The 533-nt window shown below is 68.9% G+C and overlaps 1 protein-coding gene across 2 annotated transcripts in view; it reads left to right on the top strand.

Moving 5' to 3' along the window:
- Window positions 1-533, top strand: part of LHFPL2 (lipoma HMGIC fusion partner-like 2) — a 174,827-nt gene that overhangs the window by 147,842 nt on the left and 26,452 nt on the right. The window contains exon 4 of one of the 2 annotated variants that reach the window (XM_010847635.1): window positions 37-533. In XM_010847635.1, the coding sequence (XP_010845937.1) occupies window positions 228-533 (306 nt within the window). In that variant the 5' untranslated portion in view covers window positions 37-227. The remainder of the gene's footprint in view (window positions 1-36) is intronic. The other variant, XM_010847634.1, reaches the window with a different exon arrangement.

Raw genomic sequence — 533 nt, 5'->3', positions numbered from 1 at the left:
CCCATAATTCCCCGCCCTCCTCTCGTCTCTCCGCAGGTGAGGGTGAGGCTGCGGCCGCGGAGCTGCGACATGGCAGCATGACAGCCCCGGGGCGCGCTGCCCGAGGACGCCGGGACGAGGGAGCCCCCGCCTGAGCCGCCTTCCCGCGCCTTCCCCACTGCCGTGGCGCGGCTCGCTGCGCTTGCTCACCCCTTGGACTCCCGACTCCCTCCGCCTTGAGCATCAATATGTGTCATGTCATTGTCACCTGTCGCTCGATGCTCTGGACCCTCCTGAGTATTGTGGTGGCGTTCGCCGAGCTCATTGCTTTCATGAGCGCAGACTGGCTGATCGGGAAAGCCAAGCCCCGCGGCAGCGCCGAGCCGGGCGAGCAGGGCGCGGGCACCCCGGAGCCCTACCACCCCACGCTGGGCATCTACGCCCGCTGCATTCGGAACCCCGGCGTGCAGCACCTCCCGCGCGAGACGCTGTGCGGGCCCTACGCTGAGAGCTTCGGCGAGATCGCCAGCGGCTTCTGGCAGGCCACCGCTATT

This window comes from Bison bison, unplaced genomic scaffold (genome assembly GCF_000754665.1).
Source record: "Bison bison bison isolate TAMUID 2011002044 unplaced genomic scaffold, Bison_UMD1.0 scf7180017864252, whole genome shotgun sequence".
NCBI classification, from domain to species: Eukaryota; Metazoa; Chordata; class Mammalia; order Artiodactyla; family Bovidae; genus Bison; species Bison bison.
The sequence above is the reverse complement of the archived record's forward strand: the minus strand, read 5'-3'. Positions and strand labels throughout refer to the sequence as shown.